Source organism: Rhipicephalus sanguineus, unplaced genomic scaffold, assembly GCF_013339695.2.
Source record: "Rhipicephalus sanguineus isolate Rsan-2018 unplaced genomic scaffold, BIME_Rsan_1.4 Seq9083, whole genome shotgun sequence".
In the NCBI taxonomy this organism is placed as follows: Eukaryota; Metazoa; Arthropoda; class Arachnida; order Ixodida; family Ixodidae; genus Rhipicephalus; species Rhipicephalus sanguineus.
The window spans coordinates 1-27383 of NW_023616267.1; the positions used below are offsets into that span (position 1 = coordinate 1).

Below are 27383 nucleotides of genomic sequence, written 5' to 3' on the forward strand. Positions count from 1 at the left end.
CCGCCAAAGTGGTTCAGGGGTAGAATGCCCGCTTCCCACTCAAAAGGCCCGGGTTCGAATCGCATGCGATTCGAACGCGGGCCTTTTGAGTAGGAAGCGGACATTCTACACCCCTGCACCACTTCGGCGGAGCCGCGCGCAACCCTTAAACGACGACACATTGCAGACTACTGATCGCAGCGCTGCAAGCGGATTGACCCTGTTTGGGCTTCACTTTCGGAAGCTCGTTCCGAGCCCTCGCCTGTTCTAGTACACTCTACTTTTGCTGCGCCTAGTAGTGAGAACCCATGATGGTAGTACATGCCTTTCACGCAATTCCAACATTTTTCCTTTAAATGTTTTGCCACAACTCTTCAATATTCATAAATTTCACGCTCCCGTCATTTATGCCAAATTACAGGCTGGAGAGATAGGCAGATTCATTACAAATGAATTTTGTTGACTGCCCCGACTCGCTCCACCGTGCTTCCCAGAATTATTGGCAACATTGTCAGAGTGATTTTTGGCAAACCGGAAGTGACAGAACCGAGGTGCCACTACAGCGTCTGCTATCCACAGGCGTGCGAGTTTCAGTTCCCTGGGCGTGCGTGCGAAGGGTGGCAAGTGGTGTTGCGTTGTGGGCTGCATATGATTCCCCGTATAATTAGGTTCACAATCACGAAACACTCGCACCTAACGATTACCCTGTGTCTTTACATTACAGTGTTTTAGCTAGCAGGGCCGGTTTACCGCACGGATAGTGCGGTAATACGGTACCAGCTGAAGAGGAAACACTACGTATGGAAAACTTGACCCGGCCTAGCGGTATACGGTGAGCTGCGCGTCGTGAGAGAGGTGGCTCGTACTTGGCTTATATGAAATTCCTTTGGCCCTACCAACGCGATGTTGAACGCCGGTATTGTCATACTTATGCACTCTTCCCATAGCAATATTAAGAAGCTTTATTTAGTCCACAAACTTCTCACCGATAGCATTTTACCCAATCGTGGCCGCACAAACCTGAGCTGCCTGAGCCACCAGGACAGGTGGCGCCATCTGACGGTGGAATGCGCAACCAGGCAAGCAAATAACTAAACATGTGCGTTCTACTTCATCGAAGATGAATGGCGATTTTAGTTGGCTTCCAAATGCGCCCGAATCGCAGCGGTTATTTTCCGACAGCTCCGAGGAGCTTGTGCACGTAGCACGGTCAGTCACGGACATGGTACGGCTGTTGCGAAGGGGTCACCTTTCCGCTAAGCGTCTGCTCTTCGTCGCTTTCGCAGCTTTCATACTACGCACTGGCGGGACCGGCATGCCTTGCACGATTTCCGGTTTTTGCCAAGTTTTACGTTACGCGAAGACAGTACTGCTTGGTTCGGTTTCGGTGTTGCGCTTTTTTGCTTATTTAAAATTATTGTCCAATTTGCCGAGCATTTCTGCTATCGGACCCGTAACAGGAGCGTCTCAGGAACATAAAAGCACCGTTACTTTGACATGGTGAAATCATCGCCGGAGTTGTATACATAGGCGTGCGTACTAAAGATAGAGGGACTTTAGTGCGTACACCCCCCCCCCCCCTAGTCTCCTAAGAAGAGGGGGCGCGAAGTCTGTCCCATACATTGACTTAGTAGGGAAGGGGGGACGCCGTGATGAACCTTCTCCCCCCCCCCCCCTTTTGAAGGGGAACGCTGCGCACGCCTATGTTATTGACCTGAATCATTCAATGCACTATTCAGAATGGTTAAAACTGGCCTCATCCTTTCCCTCCTACTCACCAGAATGCTGCGTACTGTGTAAATATGTTTTCCCGAGTTGAAAGTTTATGCACATTCTTTTTCAATAGCGAATGGCAGGTGCTTTTTCACGGTGTTATAAAGAGGCATCGTGATAACACGATTATGTACCGACTGAAACTACGTAGTGGAGAATATGTATTTTTTAAATAGCAAAACTGTCAACAACGTTTACGGAATGTGATTTCAGCGGTCAGCGGGGAAAACGACGGAGGCTATCCAAAATAATGCATTCGTGGCCCCGCCTTATGAAGTGGTTCCGATAGCGTTCCACGGACCTTGGGCAGCGTTGTATTTTTTCTTGTGAGCTTCGAAGACTGCAGGGGATGGATTATTGCCCTCCCATAGTACAGTACGTAGTACTCTAAAGCGCCAACAATCTTTATAAACCGTTCCATCGGGCGAGGAGGACCGGACTGGCAACCAGCGCTTTCCTCCTTTCTGGCTTGTGCGCGAAGACGCGGAGTGTGCGGGCTGATGAGTGGCGTTTTCGAACAATATTTGCGTGTTTTAGGTCGACCTGCGGATTTTGTTCGCTTTTCTTGCAATGTCAGCCAGCGAAAGGTCAACAGAAAACCACTGTGTCGTTTTTGGTTGTTCTAACGACAAGACAAAAAAGGGAACCGCTGTCTGAATAAGCATGCGACGTGCATCAACAAACGCGGAGTGTGTGCAGTTGCAAACTGTTGAAGGTACATCGTTTATGTCACGTTGCAGGTTCTAAATCGGCAAGTGCCGCAATATATCCGGAGTTCCCAGTGCTCCACGCAGTCAAACGTCAATCGAATATGGCCAGATTTGCGAACAAACATAAGCGGTCAAGTACGGTCCTGTCCGGTAATGTTCAAAACATCTAAGTATACCACTCGAGTAGCCACCTGAGTTGTTTTCGCTTCGTTTTGTTATTATATTTTAATATGATGTATTTGGTCTATCAATTAGCTTCGTAGCTCGGCTCAACACGGCGATCGCTGCAGGTGGTGTATAGCGGTATTAGTACTGACGAGAAATTACTCACTTCGCAGCGGGATAACCGGCATCATGTATTTAATTATTGCTCCATACCAGCCTTGTAAAACCCGTACATTCAATGAACACTACATCGAAAGGACGTGGCGAGATCTTTGTCGTGAGGTTGCAACTTCCATAAGACAGCGGGGTGTATCTATACGATGAGCGATATGAAAACCGAATTGTAAAAAAAACGAAAATAAAAAGAATTCTGTCGCTCTGTGTGTAGAACAACTACCTCAGGAAGACAAATTTTACGTGGTAAAGAACCGTGTCCGACAAGTCGCGCAATAATATACAACATAGTTAATTCTCTTCTAAGCGCGCTACAAGAACCACGTTGTTACGCTTGTCTAGTGTTTACTGAACTGCCAATTTTGCTGCTTAGCTTTGCGAACGACAGCAAGAATTTCGCAAGAACAGTAGTGCATTTGATATACGAAGTTATATATAAAAAAAAACAAAAAAAAAAACGCGAATCACATTCGATGCCGATCAAAGGCTGAAGCCCGGGCGCGCTTCGTGCCTCACCGGCAGAAGAAACTCTCTAGTCATCTTCATCTTATCGCCGCCGAAATCCAATCAAATATCACGACTCTTAAAAGAAAAAAGAAAAAGAAGCGCGGGCATGTCAACATCAGCATCGTTTTTATGTACCAGCACGTACCTGTAAACAGCTCTAACTTCATCCTCACCGGTGGGCAATAAACGAGCGAGTAATAAGCGGTCACTTAAAAGTTTAGAAACAAGATAGGCAACTGTTTGTGAGCAACAAACAGATGCCGCGCCATGAAATGGAGACTTCGTGTTCACGCGCAACCGCATGTACGAGCGGTGCGACAGCATAAACACACCGTGAATGAAAAAAACAACAACAAAGAAACTAAAAGATTACACTCCAAGAAAAAAAAATCATTGTATACCCTAAGAGTGGCGGAACTTGCTTGCCGTGCTAGAACGAGTCCAAATATTTGAGGTGGTTTTCCAACACAGCGTTTAAAATATATGACATCGACCACTTGCAACACGTTCGCGCCGCCGTATATTAACATCATTGACCCTCAACGGATGAAACCTTTTCAGGACGTCTCACAGACTCAATTCCTACGTAGACCGCATCTCTCGATACGAAATTAACCCGCCAGAACGAAAAAAAAAAAAAAAGCCGACTGCAACAGCAGTCGCACGCATACCTTCCATACAAACACGGAGCTTTGCACATGCCAGTACGTTACCAGACCAGAGACGGCGCCGCCCGCTACGCAATATGGCGGCGCCCACGAAAAAAAAAAAAAAAAAGGCCTATAACCATACTCCTCTGAACTGTTTGTTGTTCACAGGGTCCCTTATGCATCCGCATAAGACGACTCGAAGGCGAAAGTCATCTTCCTCTTTATTTCTCTCAGTCGATGTATTAACCCTCCCCCGCACCACTCCGAAAGCTTGCTAACGTGGTTTTGCAATTCCTCCAGAATGGGAGGCATTGGAAGCTTTATGCACCTCACCTGGTTTTGCACTGCCTCCGTGATCGGCCCACCTTTGACCAAGCGACGATGCCATGTGTAGACGTCATCATATGACGTCATGATGACTTCACACATTTTGGCGATCTGTGAAGTCATGATGACGTCATAAGGTGAGGTCATTACGTGATGATGACTTTTTGCATCACTCCTGTTGACGCCGTCGATCAATTTTCGCGCTTGATGAGGCATCTAAGGCTTTCGCCCGAATAAACTTCCCTGTGTGAAGTGTTTTCCGTACCTGGATTTTATGCCATGTGGCGTACTGCTCTCATATATATGGTACAGTACATATTATAAACACAACCGTCTTCGCTTTTTTTTCGGGGAGATGTACGGCTCTCCTGTATATAGTGCACATTATGCATGCTCTGAATGGTCTCCGTTTTTTTCGGGGAGATGTACGGCTCTCCTGTATATAGTGCACATTATGCATGCTCTGAATGGTCTCCGTTTTTTTTTTAAGAATACACACGGAACAGCTTACCGCTCTCGTTTAGAAGAGTACTTACCGTACACAAAATCTTCGCCGTTTTCTACAGAGAGAATGATCCAGATACATTTATCAAAATAATTACTAGGGCTTTACATGGCAAAACCACGACATTATTGCGAGACACGCCGTGGTGGAGGGCATCGGGAATTTCGACCACCTGGGGTTCTTTAACGTGCAGCAAAATCTAAGCCCACGGGCCTCTAGCATGTTCGCCTCCAACGAAAGTGCGACCGCCGCGGTTTGGATCGAACCTGCGACCTTTGGGTGAGCAGCCGGGCACTGTAACTACCGCGTACCATTCAGATACCTTTCCTCTAAACACCCAAACCTGGCAGCTAATTCCAACAAATCTACACCACTTTTCAAGCGAAGCTTGTTATGAGTTAAAGGCAGGGGTGGTAACCTTTTGAGCCGAAGGGCCGAGTTGCATGAAGCTGCCACGGCGGGGCCGCACGGCAAGTCGTGAGAGGGGGGAAGGGCTTGTCTTTGCAGGCAGAGTAAAAACATTCTGAGCGTGAAAGAGTGCGCCGAGACGGGACCGAAAACGAAAACATTCGGCGAACTGACAATAATGTACAAAACTGGAATAAAAATTCTGTTTATCGGGTTGCCGACCACCGATTAAAGGTATCGATGGCGGCGGCGGCGTTGTACTCGCAAAACGGCGAGCGTGCAGAAATCATGGCCCTCGAAAGTGCGCCTGTCATGCGCCGTTTTCCAATAATTGATGCTTTCTCGATCGCGTGATTGTCGGCGACCGGCCGTTTCCGATATGGCAGTCTGATCTTTTATCGAGGTGACTCGTCATTTCACGTTGCCACATTTCATCGTTGCCTGGATATGAACGCGTGTCCGTCGTTGTTGCCCGTAGCAACTGTGTTGCGCTACTAAGCATGAGGATGACGGTCCAATTCTCCGCATGGAGGATGAAAACAGTTAGGAGGGAGCATTGTGCAATGCGATAGAAAGAAAGAAAGAAAGAAGGAAAGGAAAAGAAAGAAAGAAAGAGAAAGAAGGAAAGGAAAAGAAAGAAAGAAGGAAAGAAAGAAAGAAAGAAAGAAAGACAGACAGAAAGAAAGAAAGAAAGAAAGAAAGAAAGAAAGAAAGAAAGAAAGAAAGAAAGAAAGAAAGAAAGAAAGAAAGAAAGAAAGAAAGAAAGAAAGAAAGAACGTCAGGCACGCACACGCCCACATTTTCCCGATGGGAAAAGGGCTCCTGAATTTTTTCAAACAACGCAGTGATCGAACTGGGTTACACCATGTTGACAATTTATTTTTGTCCGTTGGCTTTCGCAACTTTGAAACCTGAAAGCAAAGTTTTCCTACACGCCCAAGGCAGAGAGGTCCTGTCAAGCACTTCGACGAGATTCAACGCGACGACGCAGGTGGTCCTGCTGCGCGTTTATTGATTCAGCATCTCCGTCGTTATAATTTTCTGTCATTTTTTTAGTATGCGTCGTGTACGTCCGAATGCACTGCATCAATATGACTGTCACGCAAGCCGCATATTACGTTTAGGACGTAAGACCGTCAGCAAAAAAAAAAAAAAAAAAAAAAATGACGGTCTTTCCAAGGCTTTACAAATCCCTCTTCTCCTTGCGCAGGTCCATGAGGAATGCGTTACCTGAATGTAAGAACGAAATGAAAACAGAGTCACACATCATGTTCACCTGCAAGCTTGAAACGCGAAGCTATGCAAACGTACGTTCTTAGATCCCGGTTTTTCTCATTTGCGTGCAGCATTACTTAACCGGCAGTATCTGTATTTTCGAAGGCACCTGTCGCTGCTATTTCCGCTTCTTTCAAATAAAAGAACACGTACCTCATAGCTGAGTTTTCATTCTATATAGGACGTGCGGGTATACTCGCTACGTTGGATACCCGCCGCATATAGGCTATAAGAATTGCCTGTGTTGATTTCTGATACCTTTCCGAAGCTCTCTGCCCATCTCGCTCGCTCGCTCACTCACCTCACTCACTCACTCACTCACTCACTCACTCACTCACTCACTCACTCACTCACTCACTCACTCACTCACTCACTCACTCACTCACTCACTCACTCACTCACTCACTCACTCACTCACTCACTCACTCACTCACTCACTCACTCACTCACCTTCTCCCTCTCTCCTCTATCTAACTCCTATATCCTGAGAAGTACGGACTGCTGGGCGAGTTGGTAACTCATCTTAATGATGTGGTGCGCGAAAGAACGAAAACACGAAGGAAGGCAAACGAAACACGGCGCAAAATATCAACTGAAAATTTATTGAAACACGAAACATATATATGCGGTTAGATGAACCCGTGTTAAAAACACGAGTACACACAGCGATTGCCTCAATGACGCGCTTCCAGAAAATTTATCTCCGCAGAAAGTAATGTGACGGAGGGCTTCGCGACACACGCATCACCAGCTTTATTAATCAGATATGCTTCCTCAATTTCACGCGCAACCCTATCTTTGAACCTAGATTCCACTGTCGCCTCAGCGAACTGTGGTGCGCAGCCGCATTCTCTGCAGTGCAAGGAAAGGTTAGAGCATGGTTGTCCCTTTAGCGAAGCTTTATGATCGAACAGCCTGTTATTAATACAACGGCCGGTCTGTCCTACATAACGCCTCCCGCACGAAAACGGAATGTCGTACACCACACCCGTGGCGCATTCAACCTCTTTAGCCCTGTGATTTACCTTGCAAACGCCCTTGTCTTGCTCCCCGCCCTCGACCTTCCTGTCTACAGCCGCGCAAATGCTGCTTAAAGAGTAGCCAACCGAAAATAAAACATTGCATCCGTACCTTGCTCCGACTTTCTTTAAACGATGTGAAACGCCGTGTATAGGTATGGGATGCTGGCGACAGGCAGTTTCTTTGAACCCGTAGTGCTCAGAACTTCTTGCCTTCACTTTCAAGTACTGCAGGACCCTTTCCGCCAGTCTCGCCAAATGATTCTGAGGAAACTTGGACGACTTGAGAGATCAAGTTGCCTCTCGAGGCTCCTTTCCATACTGTGCTGGCAAGATTTCTTGAGCGCGGCCTTCAAACATGACGTCGCGACAGCATTCTTGAGGACTTTCGAGTGCCCAGACCGAAAATCAAGCACTGGTTTCTCGCTTCTTGGGGCATACATCCAACAAGTATTACACCCTTTGAAGAACAACCTCAGACCCAAAAAGTGAATGCAGTTGTCTTCAGGGAGCTCAAAGGTGAATTGCAGACCTGCACCAACATCCTTGAAAATTTTGAGTACATTGACGCGTGAGTTCACACAACCGTTATAATTTACCAGTATACTAGATAATCGTCCACATAGCGAAACATTTTAACAATACCACCCAGGGCCGTTTCGAGGTCGCGGTTAACCGAGCTTAAGAAAATTTCACTTTATATGGGTGCGACACTCGAACCGACACAAACACCCGACCTCTGGGTATACACATCTCCCTTCCACCCGATAATAGTTCACGACAAATACACAGATAAAAGCTCGAGAAACAATCCCACAGACACACCACACTTTTCCTGGAATTTTAGTTCATCATTGTCTATCTGGGTGCAATCCTTCACACGCTTCAACAACCCATCCCGTGGCAAAGAGTAAAAAAGGCATTAACGTCCTATATCCTATCTCTAAATTCCCATCTTTTATTCCCGTTACTCCCTTTCCAGTGGCACTAAGCCGTGCTCCCTCATGGGTTTCACACAATAGCGTCACTGTTCTTTTCCTAATTAACCACGTTGACCCCTGTTTCTCACGTTTTCTATATAATGCTAAAATCGCACCGGAAAAATGAAAGCGGCGAACGAAACTGGGAGATAAACGATGCCATCTAAATAGAAATCGGCCAAGAGTGGTGGCATATATACTGCAAACGTGAACACTGGCAGCTCTCTCGTTCTTGAGCGAGAAGTCACGGCAAAGAAAGAAAGAAAGAAAGAAAGAAAGAAAGAAAGAAAGAAAGAAAGAAAGAAAGAAAGAAAGAAAGAAAGAAAGAAAGCAAGCAAGCAAGCAAGCAAGCAAGCAAGCAGAGCTTTGATGCTCGCCCATGCCACGGTCCCACGACTTCGTACCGCCGGAGGAGCTGTCGAAGCACTTGAGATGCGCAGGCTGCCGGACTTGTTTCGCTTGCGATGTCACGGCCGGGGCCTGGCCGGCCAGGTTCGCGGACCGGCCTCCTGGCGAGCCGGGCCGGATTCGGTGCGACGATGGTCGGCGAGCCGCGGTGACCTTCAACTCCGATGCTGCACAGATTGGACGGGTTTTGCGCGCTCGCATGCATCCTCCTTCGCACCCGCTGCTCTCGCGTAGTGCACCACTTGTCCGACAGTGTTGTGCTGTGCATGCGCGAGTACTTTGCACGTATACGCCCGTCGTGTACGTATAAGGCTCTATATACAGGCCAGGACGACCACGCTACATGATGTCATGCGCGACAGATCGCACCGATTCTATATAGTAGTTGCGCGCGTGTGAATTGTAAGAAGAGCGCGACTTGTGAGGTGCAATCGGCATGCTCTGTGAGCAAGACTGGCCCGTGTGGTCCCAGAATTTATTGGAGAATAAAGGATTGATGGTCAAGCGTATAGCGTCGTTCTTATACTTGCCTTTACTTTTATTCATTAATTCTTTTTCCTCCTCTGTTCACTAGGAGTCGCCATATTTACTATAATCCCGCTTTGCCACCTAGTTGCGAGTTCTGAAAAAGGCGGGTACACGCACGGATAAGCGCTGGTCATTTGACTGATCTGACGCTTTTGGGATTGTGAATTCAGGGGCGCGTGCAGCCAGGATCTTACTTCGTTGTGTGCCCAAACCCACCTATAGTGTGTTCGCATTTTTGTGTGTGCGAGTATGCACGAAATGCAAGCATCATCGACGTATACAGCCGTCCAGCATGAGCGTAATGAAATCGGGTGTTCTCCTTGTCCGTTGCCCATCTCGCACGCGCACAATGCGGCGGAGGGCTTCGCCTCGTCGCGTGACACTTCTGAGGTGAAAACAATAAGTTCGCGTTACCCGTGGGTGGTGTGGGGAACGAGAGGCAGGAGTGTCCGGTTAGAAGGAGGAGGAGGATGAAGAAGAAGAAATGAACGAAAGACAAGGAGGTCAACCGGACGCACGTCCGGTTTGCTACCCTCAGTAGAAAAGGGTTGGAAAGAAAGAAAGATCAGGGGGAAGGTGCTATCAGGATGGAACATGTGTGACTGCTCATTACACGCTTACAATCGATCACTAAGCCCGCTCAATTTTAGAAAGAGGGGGTAAAAGCCGAACCCACTGAGTATTGTGGAAATCACATAAGTAATTGAGTAATGGTGGTCAGTGGCGTAGGCAGAATTTTTTTTTTCGGGGAGGGGGAAGGAAGGGGGAGCACCTCCTTGATCTGAAATCAGGGGCGCATGCAGCCAGGATCTGCACAGACCGGGCAGGTAGGTGTGGTCAAGTGTCATTTTGGGCTGTGTATGCCATGGCAAAAAAGAAAAAAAAAATATATATATATATATATATATCGGGGAGGGGGGGCATGGGCTTGGTGTGCCGCCCCTTGGCTTCGCTACTGATGGTAGGTATCAAAATCAGTAAGTTCTAACGCATAGATTTATACAGTACACGTCCATAATAAAATGCCGGTAATGCGAGCTGCCTAATGTTTTCAGCAAGGGGAGGGAGGGGTGGTGGCAGAGGATTAAAGACGTGGTGGCTACCTGCGCTCCCACCCCACCCCTCTCCTTAAGCGACACCTATGCACAGCGACAACACACAAGAGCTGTAACACAAGCGCTCACGAGGAAAGCGTATCCCCGGAGTAAGGGCTCTCCCGGTTTGGCGCGAAACCGGATCTGACGTTACCATAGGGAGGTACTCCCTGCCCCTAGACAGGTACCGTTGTAGCTAGGGAAAGATCCGACGATTCCTCGGCCTTGTCCCCAGCCTTTACTTGCCTATGCTCTACTCGGTACCCTCACCGCAGTCGCCGGCCTTGTTTGAGTTATGCCTTCTTTGCGCGGTGTGGTGATAGGCGACAGCCAGGTTAAATTCATGTGCAGGAGTCGCCTTCACTTGAAAACATCCGTCGAGACCTGCACATTTAGTTTTGGAGGTTTTGACGCTGTGCGAATGGCTGAGGCCGTCTCTGCGATGCACTTTCAGCGCGTAGACTGTCGTTTTGTACGTTGGTGGTAACGACGTTTGCAGTGCCAACGCGGACCCTCAAGATATATGCGACAATATAGGGGTACGTATTCTGAAATTGTGAGATGCTTGGCATCAGTCACTGAAGGTTGTATTTTCTTTATATTTTAGAAGTTAGTTCTGCAACTGCAGCACGATGTGGCCCCCGTGGTGTGTACGTCTCCAAAGTGCTGCCACGTTGCTCCAGCTCTGAAGACGCCGATGCGGAGCGCCAGATCAAGAAAACGCGCTTGCTGAACCGCAAGCTGACGGCTACGCTGAAACGCCTGCCGTGTGTTCGAATCTTGAACGCCGAGGTAAGTTTACGCTGACATACTGGTGCGCGCCGCTGAGGGAAATGCCGTACCGTCGTGGTCGGCACGCAGCTAGTAAAGTGATGCGGTAGAGGTCTTGCGGGTTAAAATACTGACATACCGACCACGACGGTATGGCATATCCGTATTGCTGCACGGTAAACCTGCACTGCCAACAGACCCGATTAAAGCGGTATGTAGATGCGTACCGCCCGCACCGCATTCTAACGAATTTTAAAACTTAGTTGTAAGTGCTCCTAGCAATTTTCTCCCGTGTATATGCGTTCACACGATGTTGAGATACAGGGAAAATACCGAAATGAAGGTGACAATGCACGTTAAGCACGTGCACACCTTTTAGTGATCTTGCATGTGGCCATTATACACTGGAAAACAAGGCCTTGAAATTTAATGCCCTTTCTTTAAGACGGTGACATACATGGACAGTGAGGATGCTTTTCAGTATTTAGATTTAGCGGAGTGAGGCAACGTGGTGCCATTTTTAGTAGAGGCATTTGAGAATACATGGCTTGCATGTGCCGTCACATGAGCTGGCTCGTATGTTAGAGACAATTTGGATAAACCATTCCAATGTCCGTGGAATGGTTCATCAACAATGGCAGTGGTAGTGACACAAGCATCCTAGCCTTTCTCACCGAAGGCCACTAATAGAGTAAGACAGTGTTTTCAAGGCATGGGAAAAGAAATGTTTGACTGAAACATCAGTATGTGGTGATACCAAATTCAGAAAGCCGCCAGTGTCCGCATCTTCTCAGTGACAACCAACTCACTATGACGTTGTTAGGTAACTTTTGTTACCCTTGAATAAATGAAAGCCCACAAGTCACTGCTATCTCGATCTGTTTCAGTGGACGAATGAAAACCTGTCGACGAAATGGGTTCATGTATGTGAGGTACCTTTTGAAAAGGCAACAATTAAAATTAACGTTTCAGAACCACTATGGGCCCCTTGTTTACAATAAAGAATGCGAAGAGGGTGATTATTTATGGCCTAGGTGCCAGTGGGTGCTGGTGTATATCCTGGGTAGGTCAACACATGTACAGCTAAAGTAAGTTGCACACATACCACATTTGAGATCAGATGTATAAAGATTTTCTTCATTGCGATTAGAGCAGTGGTGTCCAAATTAATTGCTTGGTTAGTAATGAATAATTATCCACCAGTGTTTGAGCATGTCTTGCCTTTCTCAAGGCACTTTTTATGGTGTTTTGTTGTTTGTTTGAACTTTTCGTTCCACTAATGTAGGATGTGTCACAGTTCACGCATTTTGTGGGTAACCTCCTGGAAACTATTTGTCTAAGGAGCACTTTGATTCTTTGGGAGGACAAACGGGAACAGCAAAAGTATGTGGGCATCCCATGGTGCAGGGAATAAGCGAGTCACTTGCAAGATTTTTTTACACTAATTGTGTGAGAATTTCCCAGATGCCAAAAAACTAGGTAACATGACAGCTCACACATGTTAAAGACCTCTTGGAGCAATAAAAGTTACCAGGGGTAATCTACAAAATTCCACGCATGAACTTTGATACGACTTATATCAGTGAGACTAGAAACCTCAAACGAAGTTCATCGTCAACAAACAGTGCAGCAGTGTACAATAGACAAAGAAGGGAACGGTTGTCTTTGTTCCCTTCTTTGTCTGTTGTCCACTCCTACACTTTTTGTTGAAGATTGATTAGCAACTAGCCCAATCTCAAAGCTTGCCTCAGACGAAGGATTCAACACCAATAGTCACACTCGTTCGGAGCTTTGGCAATTTTAGAGCCCTGTAAAAGCCTTTTATTCATCAATAGAGAGCCATTGGGTGTTTCCCAATATGCCTTACAAGTTTGCCATTGAAAGTTCTGTCTACGTTAATGCAACAGCTTAAACATAATAATTCTAAGTTAGAAACACAGACAACTGGCTAGAACGTGCTATCATATCCTAGTGGAAATGGAAGGACCGTAAATTATAGTGATAGAATCTAGCACACTTTTTGCAGTTTCAACAGGATTTGCATTTTTAAAATGTGTTTCAATGTTGCAAAAACCGGTTTGTTGTGCAGCCTGGTGGACAGGCCTTCATACTGTGCAAAGGAGCCATTCGGATTGCTGTACAGTCTTCTGTTCTTTACATGCACCATAATTCGTGCTTGATATTACAATCTATATTATTAGGCATCCCCACTTTATTCTATGCTTTTTATAAGGCAAAAGGAGTGATTGCTGAGAGGCGGCTTTGCCATCACTGTGACTAAGGGAACTGGCAACCTGTGTCAAGCCGTGGTGCTTATGCGCAGTGCGTATACATGCTGAGTGCACAAACACGAACCACAGCAACAGGGGCTTTATAAGCACAATGTTGCTTTCTTATAGATAAGGCCTTGCTCATTTGCTGGCGTATTATTGCTATTGTGCTAAACTACCACTGTTTACAATGTGTTGTGTGTATGACTGAATTGGTGCGTAAAATTGTGATAAAAATTTCGAGCCATTCCATTTTGTGAAGGCAGGTTACCAGTGAAGCTGTCTAGCACATAACACACAAATATGAACAAATGTATGAACTCGTTTCTTGTTATGATTGCTGGTAAATGTGATGAAAGGTACACACACACACATTTGTTGTCTTGATCGGTGGGTCATTATTTTTTGGTCATGGTGATGACGACGGCCTTATTGTTGCTATGATGCGCAATGATCAGCTTGGTTACAACCTTGCACATGTTCTTAGCCAGAGTCTCATCTATGCCTGTCTGGTGGTGAGAGGTGCGGTTTGTACAAATTGTGTCGCACAGGAAGCCAAAGCATTCTAACACAAATTGCATAACTACGGTGGTTTGTTTTTGTGTTTTATATTTTTTCAAATTAGAGGGTAAAAATTGGGTGCTATTTTTCAAGCTGATAATTTGAGAGAAATCACATTTTTCGTGGAACCATCATTGAACTGCATGTTTTTGGGGGGGTTTAGTTTAGAAATGCTACATGAAATACATTTACACAAATTGATAAGTCAAAAGGACAGTAAAGAGCCTTGATAACATCTAGGAAAAGACACATTTAATTCACAAAAAGCTGATCACCGATTTTTTACGCGTCCTTGTTAACGTACATTGCCATTTGCATGTGCAGCATGTTGGTCTTCATTCGAGAGCTGTCTCACCTTTGGATGTACAGAGGCATCCACTTCCACCTTGAGCACCGCACCGTGCAGCCAACGCCCCGCGGAGCGTCTCTCGCGGGCGGCTGGGGCACGCAAGCGCAGTGACAACTGTAGGTGGTGCCTTCGCCGCGTCGTCTGCTAAAGCGCAGCGGCTCCACCCAATCACGCTTGCTCTTCGATGAAGGTAACTTAACCTCATGGAAATCGAGAAGCGCAGCGACTGCGCCTCGTTCCGCACTGCTTTTTCTCCTACTGTTTTCTTTTTCTGCATGCGATCTTAAAAGTAATAAACCTTGGCCCGTGCATGAGTAAGATCGCCAAGCCGGGCTGGCACTCCCGCAACTAAGCTACTCAGATGCTTTGTGCCGTACAGTTAGAATATTCCCGCTACTCACACGGTTGTTTTCATCAGCTGAAAGTTTGGCGACACAAAGTCGACAATAAAAAAATATAAGTTTGCGCTGTGAATTGAAGGCTCACGGAAAACTTTCTGCGTCGTGCTAAAGTTTTGAGCCAAGAAATATATAAAGCGATACGCGGTGCTTTAGGTCACCTAGCGATAAAAAGGGAGTCGAGCTTTATTCAGCGCCTGCTTACAGAAGTAATCATTTGTCAGCGGCGCTTCTTTGGTGAACTGATTGCGTGATATGAGTTCAGCTGAAAACTCTATTAGAATGCTTCTTCATTTTTCTGCATGAATGGTACGAATAAGCATGGTTGCAAATGAGTAGCAAATTAGGGCGGCGTATTGGCGAGTTAAATTCGCTAGCGCATGAAGGCAGCAGTGCTGATAACACCTGAATGTAATGTAACTTCTCTGAAATTGGCAAATTGCTCACATCCTTTTGTTTTCAGGCGAGTAACAATCCAAACTTTCGCACATTTAAAGCTGTTATGTCAGACCTTACCATGCATTTATCGCCAATTTTGCGGCGCCTAGCTTTGAAGCTGATCAAAAACATTTTGCATGAGCAGCGGGAACATTCTGGCTACTGGGCTCAAAGGAGCTGAGTTGCTTAGTTGTAGGAGTTCAAGCGCGGCTGTGAAAGTTTACTCATGCACGGACCGAGGTTTATTGGTTGTGAGATCGCATCCAGAAATGAAAGAAAACACTAGCAGCAAAAGCTAGAGGGAACAAGGTGCAGTCGCTTCGCTTCTTCTGAACCGTGCCGGATGCTGGATTTGCATGCGCATAGCAAGAGCGAAGTTAGCTTCACCGCAAAGCGAGTACAATTCAGCAGAGCTGCCGCGCTTTAGCAGACGACGCGGCGAAGGCTCCGCCTAGAGCTGTCACTGCGCATACGCGCTAGTTACCCAAGCAACCAAGAGAGGCGCTCCGCGGAGTGCTGGCCGCACAGTGCGGTGTTCAAGGTGGAAGTGGACGACTCTGTACCTCAGCTGAAAGAACCCTCTCAACATCACAGCTTTCATTAGCTATAGTCGGGTACAACTTTAGAAGGCAGCGGCATTTTCCCCTCAAAGGCGGATGCATACGAGCCTCCACCAATAGGCGCGCACTTCAGGTGACGTCATGAGCCGGACGGCCGGTGACCCCGCCGACGGAGAACATGCCTAACATGCCTAGCGGGACTATTTCTTTAGTCGCGGAGGCAATTGGCTGCTGCGCTTCGGTCATCTGGGCGGGGGCCTCTCCTGTCTTCTAAAGTTGTACCCGACTATAGGCACAGCAATGTCATTGCAGCATTTGCTGGCCTCGGGTAGTGAGCAGCAGAGTCATGCCAATATTCAGTGAGTTCAGCAGCTGGTTAGTGTGGATTGCTTCCAGCAAGTACTGGTTGCACTTGTGAAGTGAATTCATGTTTTTAGTCTCTAAAATGAAGGTAGGTCAGTTGTTATGAAATGACTGTCTCAGCAGACAAGAGTCTCTTGCAATGGATTCAATACTGCTTGCAATTTCCATAACGTTAGGTGGTTTTCACCTTTGTTTGAGACGTTCCGTTTAACAGTGCAGTACCATTCTGTGGAGAGTTTTGTGCAAAACTCCACGCAACATCTTTTCACTAATGTGGTGCTGCTGTTGGGTTATGTAGACAAAACGGGTTTTACCAGTCATTGTTGAAAGCTCGCCGACCATCTGCGGATGATCGAGGATTTTAGCAAGTTTTGAAGGCGTCCGGACGGTTGCTTGCATCTGTGTGCGAGAGCAGACAATGCAGCACTGCATGTGTCACAACTTTGTGGGTGCACTTGTTCTAGCTTCCTACACGGTGATGTCGGTGTCCAACTTGTCGCCCAGAAACCGAAACCGAAAGTCGTTCATACAAATAAGGCGATGTGAAATAGTTTCGAGAGAATACATGAATTTGGGAGTGTGTCTCATGCTTCCTAGATCAATAAGAAATGTTCGCAACAAAGAATGCACAAGCCACAAATTTGATGGCACCATCCCTTTAAGTGGTTGTGTGTGAACTTGACGTCAATTTGGACACTTTGGTGGCTTTGTAACTCCTATCTAACAAAAATAATGCAACATGTTTTTAGAGATTAAGTTAGAGCACGTGCTTGGCTTTAATTCTGGGGAGTTTAAAGAAAATTGAAGATGGCCTTTTTTTTAAACTGAATTTCGAAGTATTTTATTTTTAGAGACGTTTCTTACCATATGCATTTATGGTTTGCGTCTGACATCATCCTCGGCAATCATACTTAGCACAATGGTTAACCTAATGCGTGGCAAATCTCTGGAAAATTTGGGAAATTTCGAGTATTATAGACGCGGAGTGAAAAAATCTGAAATTAGAGCATTATTGAGCAATGGGTGCTGTATTTGCAACTTCTTTTGCATAAGTTATGGGCAACAGAACTGCAACATAACATTTTATAAATGCACGTTACTCACAGTAAGCCAAGAAAAATTGACTCGCAGCTGCAATAATTTCTTTGTAGGATCTCGTCAAAATCGTATTTTCGGGAAATTCGCGAAAAGCAGTTCTGCTGAGTGAAGACTTCCGTCCAAATTTTTTTGACTTAGGCAAATTTTTTTTTTTTCGCAAAACTAACATTGGTTTCGTGGCCCTAGGGACTCATACAGCAAAATATTTTTTTTTTCAGCGAAATTAAAGGGGTCCACAGACATGCACCGATGTTATCTGAATACACTCTATCTGCTACAAAGTAGTAATCTTCATGTTTGCTCATGGAATCTTTATGAAATCGGAAGAATGTGGAACTAGCTGTACATTTGGTAATTTGCCCTACCTGCACGCTGTGGCACATAGGCTATACATAGGCGCCCCACTGATGCTTTTTTTAGTGTGAGCAATGGGGCCATAGTGGTCCCGAAGCATCAATTTTATGTACTTTTAAAAAATTTGAGGTGCGTTCTAATATGTTAATCTGGTACCTTCCCCATCTGACAAGTTTTTATCAGACTTTCGACTATGTAGTGAAGTGTACATCACAGGCTTGCTGTGTCAAAATTCTTCTATTATCCGCACCAGGCTCTCTCCTCTAACACTGTTGTCTTTCACATATGAACATTGGATGCTTGCACGTGTTCTCCATGTATGGCAGGCTGAAATATTCATATTTATTTTCGTTGGCTGCTGCTTCCTTGCGTTAGTGTCAAAGCAGTTGGGGCATTATACAAATGTGCAGGCAACCATTAATTGAATCTGAAATGCATGTGCCGTATTTACTCGAATCTAAGCTGATGTTTTTTTATAAAAAACAATGTGCGAAAGTGGGGGGTTGGCTTTGATTCGAGTACCATGATTCAGTTTTTTTTTTTCTGGCCTTGCGAATTTCGAGTGTCGGCCTACAATCGAGAGCGGCCTAGATTCGAGTAAGTACAGTACATATTCTAGTACTGTCACTATAGCTTCAGTGGTGGTTGGTCAGCTTTCAGTAGTGATTCATCGTAATGGTGGATGCAGGGTGTTGGAACGAAATGTTTTTCGTTTCGGTTTTAGTTTCGTTCCTCCGAAAAAAGTTCCGTTTCTGTTCCGGAACTAAAAAAATAATGTTTTGTAACGGTTCTTATTTTTATGCGAAAATTTGAAGGTAAAGTAACGATCAAAACCTAGGATTTGTGGTAAACTTGCGCTCCTCTTAAGAACATGGGACGGGTAAAACACGTTCTTCCCGCATTCTTCAGAGGAGCGCAAGTAACTGTACAACGAATTGCTACAGACTAGCGCGAGCTATGTGGGGTGTCGTGGCTGTGGCTGGCCCAGAAACCCGTCAGGGAGGAGACCAAGACAAACCAGCAACCATCTTTACTCCGCCGAGTCTCGGCCACAACTGCGAGCTGCGAGCGTGCCATCGTTCGTTTTCTTCTTCTACGGACGACGCGCTTGCAGCCGCCGCTTTTAACTTGTCTATACGCTTCTATACACTTATAGAAAGGAAGAACCAGAGGTCAGCAACAGGAAAGAGCAGGCAACCACAAACGGTGGCAGCAAGGCGGCTGCCACGACGACTGCTAACCCGAAAATGGATGCGGAGCCCCGGAGCCCCCAGTTGCCACGGACAACACCGGGACCTTGGTTACGTGGTGGACGAACCGTGCCGACGTGTGGTCGTGCACGCCACGTGCTGTCCGCTGTGGCCAAGGATAGCGGCTACTGCGCCCTCCTCCCCAGTTTCACCGGAGGGGAGGGGGCAGTATAGAAGCGGTGGCTGCAAGCGTGCTGGCCGTAGAAGAAGAGAATGATGAGCGATGGTGCGCTCGCAGCTCGCACTCAGCAGCCACTGGCAGGGGGCAGTTGCGGCGAGGCTCGGCAGAGTAAAGATGGTTGCTGGTCTGTCTTGGTCTCGTCCCTGAGGGGCTTCTGGGCCAGCCACACAAAACCCCAAAACTAGCACCCTTCCAAGTTACTGTATTTAAATTTCTCAAAAGTGAATTACGAATTTTCTGAGCAGGTTCTATGTTTTGTGTCAAGGGAGTGAGCATTTTCTCAGAAGCAGCCCGTCATCGAGGGTGCAAGACCGCTGTTCTGATAAAACAAACTTCAGCACCGAGAATGCCCTCTCCACACTAGTGTGACTGGCACACGAAAGTCCACTTGCATTAATATAAACAGCTCTGGTTGCCACTCTTTTCATTTTTCATAAAATTTGAACATCTTTACTTTGGAATTCTTGCATGAGATAAGCGCTAACACTATACCCTGACATATGTATTATTGCTCACGTTGCAGTGACCTCGGTTGTTCCAGGTCACCAAGTTTTCCCGGGAACTGAAAACTGATAAAAATATTTCGGTTTCACTCTGGAACGAAATAATAGATAACGTTTGTTATTTTCATTCCGGCCAAAAATATCTTTTTGTTTTTGTTTTTGGTTTTAGTTCCGTTCCGACACACGGGGTGGATGGCTATGTAATTTCAAGCTGTGATATTGGTGCAAGCCACATATACAGGGGCAATGCAAACATTCAAAGGAGCGTGTATTGATTTCAAAAGTTCCGGCTGAGCCCCATCTAGCAGTGAAAAATTTTCACATTGCAGCATACTAGCAACACGTTATGTTGCCAAATTTTTCCATTATCTTATGAAACTGTAGGCTGTGGTCCCATGTTGTTCACTTCCCTTTCTTTTTGTTTAGTGACTTCAGTTGATCTGCAAGTTCTTTCTTGTCTCAATGCATCACATTTTTCCTAATTGCACTAATTTTTTTTGTTCCTACAGCATCGGTTTCTCAATTCCTCGAAAGAGCCACGACGTGCGCTCTTAGCAATTGATGGGTACCATGTGCACAGAGGCCAAGGGATCGATCAGCTGGCCAAAATCATCGTCAGTTCTCTTGCCCGTGACTTCGGACCTGGAGTGAAGTCACATGGACACAGCGAGCTGGGTATCTGCTACAGGCTGCTGAAGTGCAGCCACTGCAACACAAAAGGCCACGAAGTCCTGCGAGTGCAGCAAATTCCTTCGCCTACCTTCCCAACATGAACCAAGACTGCTTTAGATCATCTTAATGTGTAAAGCAGCACACAAAAACAAGACATGAAAGGAGGAATACAATTGAACAGGCCAACCACTGCACTTGCAATTAGCTTATTTTGAAGGGAAAAAAAGGAGGGGGTAATACACATATGCACAAGTGCACAACATTCAAATTTTTTTTAAGCACCGTTATGAGCAAAAGTCATTGTTGCATGTGGTGCACTTGTGGGTATGTACTATATACATATTTTTTAAAAGAATAAACTAGTGGCAAGTGCAACAGTTGTCCTGTTGAATCATATTAATCCTCTTGTGTCTTTTTTCTGTGCGCTGCTTTACATGTTCAGATGCTCCGTCACCAATTCACCCGACTTTCAACCTTACTGAAACTTGGCAAATGCTGCCTGCCATGAAACGGCCCTTTTCAGGGCCACCCATGTGTTGTCCGGCTGGTTGCGAATGCTCCCAACTGTTACCCAGATAGCCTCCTTGAAACTTGAGAGGAGTTGTGCGGCGCATGTTGACTCTGCTGGCTGTATATTACTTTTGTATAATTAAGATTGTGCCACAGGGTCTTTCAGTTGAAAGTAATACATATAGCATGACCTTGCATTAATTATCTTTCATAAATGCTAATCACTACTCGAACAAATCGAGAACGTTTCTGTATTGCAGCAAATAAATGTAGAAATTGCATATGTCATCACACCTTTATTGCCCAAAAAACTGCATTTATTGCACATTCATCAAGCAAGTGACCTATGCAGGACACTATCTCTGCAAGCTCAGATGTGCACGCGCAGGCCTTGCATTTATGGCTTTGCTATCTTGGCAGCCCTCTGTTCTATTGCTACCTGTGAATGTGCCAAGCAGATTGGTCTGAACGGCATCACAAGTAGCTAAACACATTTTAGAGCGCAATGAACTGGGCTAGTTGGTACTACTTCATTATGTCACAGTGCGAGGAAAGAAGCCAAGGCACACAGTGCTGTGTCCCAGCTTTTTCCTCGTTCTGGGAGCACTGGAACAATGAACATTTGAGAACATTCACTTGGAGCTCCTACCATCACATTTGGCTACATGCTCCAAGCCCAGCTCGTCCAGACATGATTCAAGGCATCACAGTTGTGTTCGCATACATCATCTGTGTAGAGAACAAGTTATTTTGAATTGAAAAATGGCCATCCACCTGTTTTGTACAAGGCTACCAGGAAATCCATACTGATTTCTCAGAAAGGAAGACAAAAAATTCGTACTGTTCCTGGCTCAAGCCTGGAACCAACACCTTTCCAGGGCTGTTTCTCTACAACTGAGATAGCCAGTAGGCTAGCAATGGGCAGTGTAAGGGCCAATTAGTTGAAAAGTCAAAGCACACAGAATGTGGCAAATGGGTCCTGTGGAAACGTGCAGCAGCTTTTAGCAGAAGATTCTGCATTAATATCTATTTATGAAAATCAAACTTGAAAGAAAAAACATTACTTGCAGCTGGTTATAAGCTACTTATACCTACTGTGCTTTCCACAGAACTCATTTGTCATATTCAGTGTCCATGTGCTTCAAACTGAATTTGCCCTCGCACTTTGTTTACTAGCATACTGGTTAGCTTAAATGGTAGAGCGACCACCCCGAAAAAAAGTCGTTCTCGAGTTCAAACTGTGGACCATGTCAAATTTTTCGCCAACTAAAATGCTGTTCTTTATGAGAAATCCATATGAATTTTATCGTAGCTTTGTGCAACAAATGGGAGTGGATGGGCAAATGGGAGTGGATGGCCATTTTTACATTCATAACCCTTTCTATGTTGTGCAAAACTCCGCTGTTATAAACGAGTCATTTTCTAGCAGCCAACAGCACATCATAGTGTTTGTAGATCTGGAGTGCTTCCCAATACGGACCACTGAGAATGGCACAGTTGCATTGTGGGGCAAAAGTATATGGACAGTTTGTGCCACTGAGCAAGCTTATGTTATGAGGCCCAGCAGCACATAGTGCTGGCATTGTTGACATAGTTCCTTGAAAGGCAGTGGGGGTTAACATAGGCTGAAGTTGAGGCATCTCCGTTGTAGTGCAGACAAAACGGGTGCGGATAGTTCGTTCATGCTACTGAGAGAAAGTAACGGAAGACATGGCAGCAACACACAATGCCGTTTATGAGTTTGCAAGGCAGGCCAACTGCACCAAGGCGGATGAACTGCAAACAAGAGAGCCACACGGTGTTTCTAAGTGTTAGGCTGTACGTCATGAAAATTTAGCTCAAGAAAGTGAGCCCATAGTGTGCACTATAGGTGACCGCATCTGTTTGTATATAACATGGCAAATAAGCTGATTGGTACAAACTGAGTGAGAAGAGTTTAGCAAGAGTTTCATGCCACGTCTTGAATGTGCTTGAAAAAGTGCGTGAGCCAACATGTTAATAGGCTGCTATCGAACAATGTATCTAGTTTTTCTTTTCTAGTAAGATCTGTATATCCAAAAGTTGGCCTCCCAGACAACTATGTATTATGGGTGTCATACTGTCAATTTTGATCACGATGGGACCTGACTGGGTAGAATTTCTGTACTGTGATTATTTACTGTATGCAAGTTGCAGAAACGAGTCAATCACTGTTGAGAAATTTGACCCTGATTGGGCTTAATTGCGATCAGCAGTGCACCATGTGACAACGGTATCATCCGAGTTAGTTTCTAAGTATGGTCTACATCCAAGCCGTGGATGGATCAACCTGTAAACCTAAAGCGGCGGCACTTACGACTGCAGTTTCGCAAAGTCGTACTCTGTCTTGCTGCAGCTTTTAGCACACCATTCTTTCTATAACTGTTTGAGACGCTTTGTATACAACTGTCTACATCACATGTTTTTGCTAGTAGTGTTGACTAGTGGCTAAGAAAGAACAAGATACTTTTAAGAGTGGATAAATTGAACCTCCTGTGTAATAGATCTGTTTTCAACTTCATTTTGCAGTGTACTGTTAAATATAGTCAATTAGCAGAAGGCACTACCATGTTTGATGTTCCGCTTTTTCCAAGTCACCTAAAAAGTATAATTTATCTTTGCTCGAAATGATCATAACCAAAAAAAGAAAAATTAGTACTATATTTCTAGCCTGAGATTTCATTCTATTTTTGCAAAAAGCAGAACATGAATGACTTCAGGTTCAATGCAATTGCAGTTTAATCAAGATTAGTTACTATAAAGCACATACATGACAATATGTTTGTTGCAACGTCGAGTCCCTTGAGATAATGTGCAACTCTGACGAATTACAGGCAGTTCTTCATAGATCGCGTCTGAAAGGGTTTAATGTAGTCGAATGAAAGCTCGCACTTGAATAGAAAGTTCAACCCGACTTGCAGCTCAGTTGTAGCAAGTTCTACTGTGCGTTTAGTTCCGATTTTTTCTTTTTTTTTTGCACGAAGTTATACAGAACACACCCTCAATTGGTGCGCTGCTGGTAGGCACTGATTAGTTACTGCATATGCTACCTTTCGGTAGCGTAGTCAGTAACTCTAGCACTGATAAGAAGAAATCAGCGTCTTTAGGTCAAGGGTGCTTGAACTCTTCCAAAAACACCCCCTTTCGTGAAAACGAGCAAGTGTAGCGCAAGAATTTTCAAAAGCTTTACGTTGCGAGGGGTGTTGGACGTGAACAATTCTGTCTTATCAATAATGCAATGTCCTGATGCACTGACAGCGCAGAGGTCATCAAAAGCAAGCTATCGCTTCCATTATAGCACTAAAAGCGCCTTCAAAGCAAAGCTGTCAAATTGAAATCACGGTTTACATGTATGTACAAAAAAAAGAGGGAGGGGGGGGGGCTGGGCAGTCATCGACGCCCATTAGCAAAGCAATATTTGTTCGCGGCAATACCTAGTACATCTGAATTTGCTGCACAGCTTTAGCTTATATTTTGTGTGGTACCCGCGCGTTCATGCATGTTCACGATCGTGTCCCGATCATCGGAAATGATTTTTCAGAGCTCGACTGGCTCGATACCACATCTAGCGCAAGTTAACGATCAAAGAGCTCGATACCTATCGAAAGCGCAGAGCATGACACTCATACAAAGCACAATGTTGAATTGGAAGTTGCATCGGAACGTGTATCTTACCAATGACCTCACCTGCTATGGTGGGCGAGCGGAGTCGAGTACGAATATCCACGGGTGAAAAGGCACCACACCTTCACGTGTGAGAAGACTACCCTAACTCGATAGCGAGCGTTAATGTTAACATTACCGCGTACAAGAAACTAGCGAAAGAACAATTTACATCGCGCAAACGCTGCAAATTGCAAATAAACAATCCGCCATTGCAGACGATGTCGATGTTGATCGAGCTCTCCTCTGTAATAAAGGATTCGCGCCGTAGCCAGAAAACGTGTGCAAATACCGCTGCAATAATAATAATAATAATAATAATAATAATAACAACAATAATAATCTAAGCATTCATAAAGAAAGAAACAGATCAAAATCGATTCTGACTCTGTCCTCGTGGCTTGAAATGAAACTGCATTGCATTACTGTAATGAATGTAGTGCAGAAACCGCATGCACAAGTATGCATTATCAACACAGGAAGACACAACCAGGTTAAGCTTTGACAATAAGGCTTTATTAAAATGCTGGTTTGGTTCCTCCATAGCTTTGGGAAATCAATGTCATTTAACACCTCTACAATCAGTAATACAATATCTGAAATGAGAAATCATAAGTAAGAAATGGGCAGGTCAGCACATTCACCAATCGAACACTTTGCATTCCAGTCAATTATTAATTACAGCAGCAGTTGTGTCAGATAGAGCAGATGAGAAATATGAGTGACTTAAATTTTGTATTTAGTGGAAACCTCGGTCCAGTGCCAACATCAACACATAGTACTTTTCATATTTGTTGAGGCATGTGGTCATCATTGGTAATAATAATAAGAATTTCTGGGGTTCTATGTGCCAAAACCACGAGGTAGGTAAAGGCACGCTGTAGTCGAGGGCTCCGGAAATTTTGACCATCTGGTGTTCTATAGACCATCTGGTGTTCTTTAACGTGCACTGCCATCGTACGTACACGGGCTTCTACCATTTCGCCTCCATCGAAATGTGACCGCCGCGGCCGAGATCGATCCATGACTTTTGGCTCGGCACTGTTGTGGCCGCCTCCAGCTTTGCAATGCTTTGCACTATGTGCAATGCCCGACTCGTTTCAGTTACTGTTTCAGGTGGGCTCTCATAGTCGTTATTGTCACTGCTTGACAATGTGTTAGCAATGACCACACAGTGAATGTGCTTGCACACTTGAAGTGTATCAGGTGCGCACACACTGCACATTCATTGCATCTCAAGGGACAGCAAGCAGCATCCCGACTTTTGTCACTGTATAAGAGTGCCCTTTAGTAGACTGAGATGGCACAGTCCACGTGCCGTCTTCGTTTAATTTGGCACAACCTGCCATTTCAGTGCCAGATCTGTGGTACCTTTCAACTGCACTCAACTTCTTGCCCTTTGATCATCTGGATTGCCCTCTTCATCAAAAAATGATGTCAAGTCCATGAGTGCAGAAATTAGTTTATCAACACGCTTATTCTTCTTTCCCTCCAGCATGCTGTGCTTCATCGTCCTGTGCATGCTCTCAAGGTGCATGTTGGTGTTGATACCTGCCCTCGTCCTAAAGCAGTAGGCCCGCTCTTGAGGTCTAACTGCATAGTTGTCCTTGAAGTACTTCAGAAAATCTCTCAGTTTTTCTTCCTCAGTGTCAAGGAATGATTGAAGATACTTTTTCAAATTCTTGCTGGTCAAGGAACTCTAAAAGGAGTCGCACGTTGTGTACACGTCTGGCCTCAGTTGTTTTTTCTACACACTCATGTATTTCTTCTGCCAATTCCTATCCACATGCCAGTTGCAGACGAAGTTTCTGCTGAGGACACCCATAATGACGACCATGCCTTGTATAAAATTGTGAGGGCGTCAATCAGAGGGGGGCATAAATGTCTTAGCAGGCAACCTTTTTCGTTGATGGGCACACTTCAAGAGACTGAAAAAGCTGCCAAGTTTTCCTCATTCATCCTGTTGCAGATGAAATAGGCTATAGGTATACCTTATCCCACTTCATCTAGCACTAGAAGAGTGGTCAGCTCAAACTGTTACCCTGTAGTTCCATGTGTTGAGTCAAGACACACAGTGCCCGTGCCCAATTCTTCTACAGCTCTTTTTGTGGCTCTGTCATCAAACAAGGGCAAAATCTGTTGCACCAAAAGTACCAGTTGGGTCCCACTGCACCTTGTGCCTTATACAGACAGACAAGTGTTTCACCTTTGTCTTACATTGCTTTCACCCACATACTACACTGACAGCATCATTGGTGTGACACTGTTCAGGAGCAGCAATGTGAAACTGCCGTTTGATGTTATGCAGAGTTATGCGTTCTGCCAAATGTGCTGGCCTCAGCTTACATGCCCCCACAGATGTTCTTATATTATTCAATATGGTTTTCATGGGCACACCACGCTCCAGTCCTCTGCTACGTTGGTTAACCCCGTTGGCCTTTTCTTTGTCACTCATCCTCAAGTGCTGAATTTTCTGCTTTATGGCCATAATGCTTTCTTTGGTACCTTACATTTATGGTGATATCTTCAGGTGCCGGGCTCTGAGTGTTCTCCTTCTTCGTCACAGTAATAAATGAAAGACATATCTTAGCGGACTTGCAGGTACCCTGACTTTTCTCTCTCGACGATTACCATGACCTTCCTTTGGCCTAGCCACTCCTGATCTATTAGAGTAGTAGTGGCTCCTCGTTTCCCCACTCGCCAGCTTTTTAGGAGCCGTGTGAAGAATAACCAACAGTTCTCATTCGCCTCTTCCTGAGCTTTCCATTCACTGAATCTGTAATACAATACAACATAGTATCGAGAGAGACATTAAACCAACAAAAATAGTCAAAGGCTTTAGACACAGATTATGTCAAATGTTGTTATTTTGCTCCCTCACTCTCTCTGCTTCCAAAATAAATTTAAGTCCCTTCAGACTAA

General features: G+C 45.3%; 1 protein-coding gene across 2 annotated transcripts; it reads left to right on the forward strand.

Annotated features, from left to right (window-relative positions):
* Positions 1-10768: 10768 nt before the first annotated feature.
* Positions 10769-20459, forward strand: LOC125756827 (uncharacterized). 2 transcript variants are annotated; one of them, XM_049411788.1, is made up of 3 exons: positions 10769-11041; positions 11110-11294; positions 14429-15023. In XM_049411788.1, the coding sequence occupies exons 1-3, from the start codon at positions 11026-11028 to the stop codon at positions 14492-14494; spliced, it is 267 nt and encodes an 88-aa protein (XP_049267745.1). In that variant the 5' UTR covers positions 10769-11025; the 3' UTR covers positions 14495-15023. The 2 variants fall into 2 exon arrangements, with proteins under 2 accessions (XP_049267745.1, XP_049267744.1); XM_049411787.1 differs by lacking the exon at positions 14429-15023 and adding an exon at positions 20108-20459 and having other exon boundaries at positions 10775-11041.
* The last annotated feature ends 6924 nt before the right edge of the window (positions 20460-27383 follow it).

Coding starts and splice junctions, on each gene's coding strand:
- LOC125756827 (XM_049411787.1), top strand. Junction 11,295..20,107: donor TTCGAATCTTGAACGCCGAG/GTAAGTTTACGC, acceptor TTGTTCCTACAG/CATCGGTTTCTCAATTCCTC.